Source organism: Sander lucioperca, chromosome 15 (genome assembly GCF_008315115.2).
Source record: "Sander lucioperca isolate FBNREF2018 chromosome 15, SLUC_FBN_1.2, whole genome shotgun sequence".
Taxonomy (NCBI): Eukaryota; Metazoa; Chordata; class Actinopteri; order Perciformes; family Percidae; genus Sander; species Sander lucioperca.
Window position 1 is genome coordinate 15,997,929 of NC_050187.1, and position 6,000 is coordinate 16,003,928.

Sequence of the window (6,000 nt, forward strand, 5' to 3'; positions counted from 1 at the left end):
TTGAATTTGTTAAGTTTAACTGGAGTCATGTAAGAACGCATTAACCAGTTGTACTGCAGAAATTTTAAACGTGTGTTCACTGTTTGTAATTGTGCTTTGGTACACGCCCTCTCCCACTCCTCAATGGAGATATTCTCCTGTAGGTCCTCTCTCCAGGACTCAAGCTGGAGTTTCTGAAGATTCACCAAACAGTTCATTATATATCTTGGAAATCAAGCCCCTTCACTGGCAGTCTATCACCATCATTTCTTCAAGTGATGATAGGCTAGGAATGGACAAGGACTGATTTTGTTGAGTTCTAATAATGATATTTTAAATGAAAACGATAATTGTTATCGTCAACATTTTTATCGTGGTTTACCGTTACACCGGTAATCGTTACATCCCTAACTAAAAATACATTTCTGTTTTCGCACTCTTTCTTTCTTGATTTCCGATGTCTCATCCTCACTCCCCATCGCTCAGTGTAAGTGTGAAGGGATCCGACAGCCTGTCTAATGTCTTAAAAGGCTCCATCACCGCTCGGCAGAAAACGTGACGAGCTCTGTAATTTGAAACGTGTGCAGACACACCTACTTTCTTGTGCTGACTGTGTACAGTAGCAAAACAGAAAAAAGAAGGGTTTCCCCAAGCTCTGCTGCTCTATTCGTTCTTCCTCCCCTCCTCCCTCCCTCCCTCAATCACACCACTCTGTGGCACAAGTGGAGAATTCATACTAAACTACATTGTTGTTATTCAGACTGCATTTGGCCGCCTTCTTTCTGTGTCTCCCACTGGGCTGGTTTCCTCCAAGTGGTGGTTTGTATGTCTGAGTACCGGTGTATTTAGATGTGAGAGGCTCTGCTTGTGTGTGTGCGTGTGTGTTTTTGTGTCATCCCATTCTAAAATATTTGCAGGCTGCAGTTGGATCTCCGCTTCTTGGGTGTGGCTCCAGCCTAGATATTGGAATGTTTCTAGAAACTGCAACAGAGGAAGCCATTTTGTAACATAATACTCAGGCAGTCTAGGGAATAAACAATTATGTAGAGAAGTAAATTGCATAGAGTAGGGTAGTGTTAAGTTGCTGAGTGTCACACGCTGACTTACAGCACACTGAAAAAGAACGAAAACATTAGATAAGAAGAAGCTGTGCACAAGTGGAATAAATAAACAGGTTGTTGCCCTTTTGTCTTCCTGTCTGCAGGTTTGGAGGGGCGCCCCCTCATGGCATGGACAGAGACTGTTGTGTTCCTCCGCTGTTCCAGAAGGTAAGTCCTTTCCCCCTCTCAGTTCATTCAGTTTATTTCGGTCCATATGAGCTGTATCAATGGTTTCCCAAATCAAGCCTCTACTCCCCGTCTGAGACAAATTAGTTCTGCACGTAAATAAGTTCTGCATTGATCAGACAGCGGAGGCTCATTTGGAATTAACAGTCAGTAGCCATATTAATATGGAATCTGTCTCGGGGAAGCATCTGCTCGTCTGTGTGAGAGACGGGAAAGATGGAGAGCGTGAACAAAGGGAAGAAGAGAGAGGTAGGGGGGCTGAGGAGAAGCCAGCAGCATTGCAGAACATGCTGATGTGATTTTAAAGTGGGATTGATAGCTGTAGGAATAGGAGCAGAGATAGGCACAGGATCCTCACACTTTTAGCAATGTGGCTGTGATGACAGGATATTAGAGGACAAAGGGAACAGGTGCAGAAACAGCTATGATGCTCAGGGCAAGGATTCAAAATTGTCACCGTAATGAAGAAGTAGGTGTGAAATTAAATCTCTGCATCTCTGCACCTGTGCGTCTTTGAACATGGTCAAGAGACACTTTTGAAGCCGAGCCCAGCTGGTGCTGCCTATGGCAGCCGATGATTCTTCACGTTTTGGTGCCCATGCAGAGATCTGCTGATTCACTGCAGTGGTCCCCCTGAGCAGGAGGAAGAGGTTGTTGTGTGCAGCAGCAACAAGGCAGCTTGGATCATCTCCGCCGTGAGCCCACAGCTCACTGCATTGATTCATGCCTCTGTCATTAGGGGACACTCAGCATGGTAATGGTATAAGCTGTACGGGCTCATTATAACCAGAGTTTAATTACGGACCAAAAGAGCTGGAATACAGACCATTAACAGTATGCTAGAAAAATAAAGTGCAACTAAGCAGAACTCAGCTGTTTGGGTTAAAAATTACAATTATTATGGTGGTGCTACAAAACAGCAGCGGAGGCCCACACTAATCATTGAAATGCACCATGAACTTCAAAATAGTGTTTGGAGTCCATTGTGTTATTCCGAGGCGCACTGATTCATTTCATTTTTTTTTTTCGTTTGTTTGCTACTATGAAAAGCCAAAACCTTATAAAAGAAATCAATGAATAGCAATGTGTTACCTCAAGGTATTTCTGATTGTCAGTCCCACCGTACAAGCATCATTTAGAGATCTTTTAGCCTTTCCATGGGAATAAGAAATATCAATAGTTGGCATCAACAAATGGAAAGGTTAGCAATATTATACTGTATTGATCTTCAGGACCCGACAGTCGAGAGTGGGCTTATTTTTGGCAAAATCAGCAGTCAGTGGATGTCTGTGTCTACATGTATAAACCTGTACTTGCATGTGTATGAGCAGCACACTGATAAATAAGATCGAGTCATCTATTGAATCAGATGTCCTGTATTTACAAATGACTCTTGAATTAGTTGCCGTTTGCCGATACTGTACGCAGTGTTTACAGCAGTTAGATCCTATCAGATATCAGATGTCAGTCACAGAAGAGTATACTAACTACTAAATTCAATTTTCAGTTTCTTTAATCAGAGGGAGCAGAGTACATGGAAGCTTATTTCCATGGTTCATTTAAGACATTGGGGTGCCATTTCACATTCTCCAACCCCCCCCCCCCTCCCACAGAGGTGACAGTGGTGTATCAGAACGGTCTGCCGGTGATCTCAGTCAGTTTGCCATCCAGGCGAGAGCGCTGTCAGTTCACCCTCAAGCCTCTCAGTGACTGTGTGGGAGTTTTCCTGCAACAGCTCCAAGCAGAGGACAGAGGCATCGACCGGGTAGCCATCTACTCCACGGGTATGTTCGCAAACACAAGTAGTGTACACACACACACACCGCCACTGCTGTATCCATTTACCTCGGCAGGTTATACATACGTATGCATGTCATTACATGATGTGTTCTTGTGTTTTGATACTGTTAAGGGTTCCCGCAGCTGGGGCTTTGTATCAGAATTTAATACCACTGCATGCATCATGAAATTATTTTTCATCCCTCACTCTGCACAGGGGGTTATTATTATACAGGAACTGAAATCTTACTCGTAGTGTGTAAGTGCATCTGCTTTTACCTCCAGTGACAACAAGCCTGATTATCAAGAGATGTCAAGGGTGTTTGAAGTGGCTATTCATCACCGCATCCCTTTACATTTCTCTCTCTCTCTCTCTCTCTCTCTCTCTCTCTCTCTCTCTCTCTCTCTCTCTCTCTCTCCAGATGGAGCGAGGGTCGCCTCCTCCACAGGCATAGATATCCTGCTGCTGGATGATTTTAAGCTCGTCATTAATGACACCACACACCTCGTGCGGCCACCAAGGAGAGGTGAGGACTGGCAAAGAAAAGGCAGAGTCTGTACTGTTTGCTCTGAGTCATTTCCACACAGTGGGAGTCACTACCAATAAGAGGAAGAATGGTTTGTGGAGGATCATATTAAAGACTGAATGCCTGTATTTGTTTGCATATGTGTCTGTGTGCTTCAGAGCTGCTGCCCCATGAGGAGGCGGAAAGGCTGAATGACGTCAAGTTTCTGGTGCAGCAGCTCTACACCACCCTGCGCATCGAGGAGCACCAACTCGGCAAGGAACGGGAGCTGATTGGACGACTGGAGGACCTCAACTCTCAACTCCGCCCCTTAGAGAAGGTCTAACATTTTTGTTGCTGGGTGTACAAGTTCACTGCTGCTCTTAGCTAGACCCACAAAACATTGCAAGGTTTTTAACCAGCCAACCAAATGTTTGACAAATAATTGAACAGTAAAACGTAAGTGACCTTGCAATGAAATCATCCGATTTTGTGCTTTTCCATGGAAGCTAAGAGGCGCTGTAGTTGCTCAGAATTTTGATTTGTATAATCCTCTTATCTGCAGATAATTATTATTACTTCCGCCAGAGAGGTTGTTTTTTTCGGTTTGGTTTGTTTGTCTGTTTGACAGCAGGATTACGAAAAACTACTGGCCAGATTTTCATTAAAACCCATTAATTTTTGGATCTGATCCAAATCACGAGGGAAATACATGAAATAATCACTCACTTTCGGTTACATTGCGAGATAGGGCATTTCCTTGGCGGAGGTCTGCACTATCCGAATGCCCTCCTAGTTATTTTATTGTATCATTAGTTTAAGATATCAGGCCTTGTTTCTACTCAGCCATTAATGATTACTAATTAAGAAGGTCTGACCAGTTGAGTTATCTTAATTATGGGTAAGGGGCTATCAAGGGTTTAAAGAACAGCTGACCCGGCCTCTATCCTTCTTCCTAACTCGATTCTCATATCCACATATCCACTTCTTTTGTTCTATTTAAACTGGCTGACTGCTTGCGTTTTTCTTGACTTCTGTGTAGGTGAAGGAGGAGCTGAATAGGAAGGCAGAGCGGCGTACCACCTGGGTGCTGTGGGGCGGCATGGCGTATATGGCTACCCAGTTTGGCATCCTGGCCAGGCTCACCTGGTGGGAGTACTCCTGGGATATCATGGAGCCCGTCACCTACTTTATCACTTATGGCACGGCCATGGCCATGTACGCCTACTTCGTGCTTACACGCCAGGTAAGACCCAACGAAACACAAAAAGTATGCAAATACATATTCATAAGTGTAATAAGCATCTTCTGCTAGTGCTTGGGTTAGAGCTAAAATGATTAGTTGACAATTGTGATAGACAATTAATCATTTAAGTCATGTATTAAACTTAATGTCATACTTTCTGTGGCTCAAGCTTCTCAAATATGAGGATTTGCTGCGTTTTATATTACGTTTGTATTATAAATAAAATATTTTGGTTTTTGCAATCTAAACATGTTACCTTGGTCTAATCCTATTCGTGATTTCCGGACATTATGTATACTAAACGATTAGCTGATTAATCGTAAAGGTTTTCATATTAGTATGTCTATATATATATCTATCTATAGATATAGATGTAATTTTTTGAGGTAAATTGTCCTTTTTTTAACGTTATGTTTCAGCAACCAGAGAAAAAAACATTATGCTAATGAAAACCAATGGTTGTCTTCGCTTTGCAACACCCTGCATTCAATTGTAATATTTGTAGCTATTAAACAGGCTGGTCTGGTTATTCAGCATTCATAAATTACCGATAGCTTTGTACTCCAAGGACGTGGAGTCCATCTGGACCCAAGGCATAGAAAGCAGAACATGGACGATATATGATAAACTGGTTCCTCTTACAAAGTGCTCCATCTGTGTTTCTTCATAACCTGCAGGAGTACGTTTACCCCGACGCTAGAGACAGACAGTATCTGCTGTTCTTCCACAAGGGAGTGAAAAGGACACGCTTCGACATTGAGAAGTACAACAAGCTGAAGGATGATATCGCTGAGGTACAGTCGCTTGGTGAAAGCTAGATGTTCTGTGATGTAACATGAGCACTTCAGTCACACTGGGGATTCTCACATTTTACAGTCCAATACTTTGATTTGTAACGGCTGTACTAAGACCTAGTTTCATACAATTTCCCATACACTTTCTTTTCATATTTTTTACTCTACCCTGCCTCTCTCTCTTTGTGCACCGTCCAGGTGGAGTTGGATCTGAAGCGTCTTCGGGACCCACTCCAGCTCCAGCTCCCAGTTCAGCAGCTCACCGCCAGTAAAAATTGATAGGAATTGATAATGACTTCCTCCTCTCTCCGCTCCTGCAAACCCCCTTTCCCTCTTCCCTCTTCTGTCCAACACCCTTCTCCCTCCCCTTTTACCCCCAACTCTTTCCTCAGACTCCTCCCTCCCACACC

At 43.4% G+C, this 6,000-nt stretch overlaps 1 protein-coding gene across 3 annotated transcripts in view; it reads left to right on the plus strand.

Moving 5' to 3' along the window:
* mcu (mitochondrial calcium uniporter) overlaps positions 1–6,000 on the plus strand; it is a 52,714-nt gene extending 46,714 nt beyond the window's left edge. For all 3 annotated transcript variants that reach the window (XM_031302385.2, XM_031302395.2, XM_031302401.2), the window contains exons 3-9: positions 1,184–1,247; positions 2,879–3,049; positions 3,467–3,571; positions 3,730–3,890; positions 4,593–4,796; positions 5,474–5,590; positions 5,789–6,000. In XM_031302385.2, the coding sequence (XP_031158245.1) occupies positions 1,184–1,247; positions 2,879–3,049; positions 3,467–3,571; positions 3,730–3,890; positions 4,593–4,796; positions 5,474–5,590; positions 5,789–5,869 (903 nt within the window). In that variant the 3' untranslated portion in view covers positions 5,870–6,000. The remainder of the gene's footprint in view (positions 1–1,183; positions 1,248–2,878; positions 3,050–3,466; positions 3,572–3,729; positions 3,891–4,592; positions 4,797–5,473; positions 5,591–5,788) is intronic.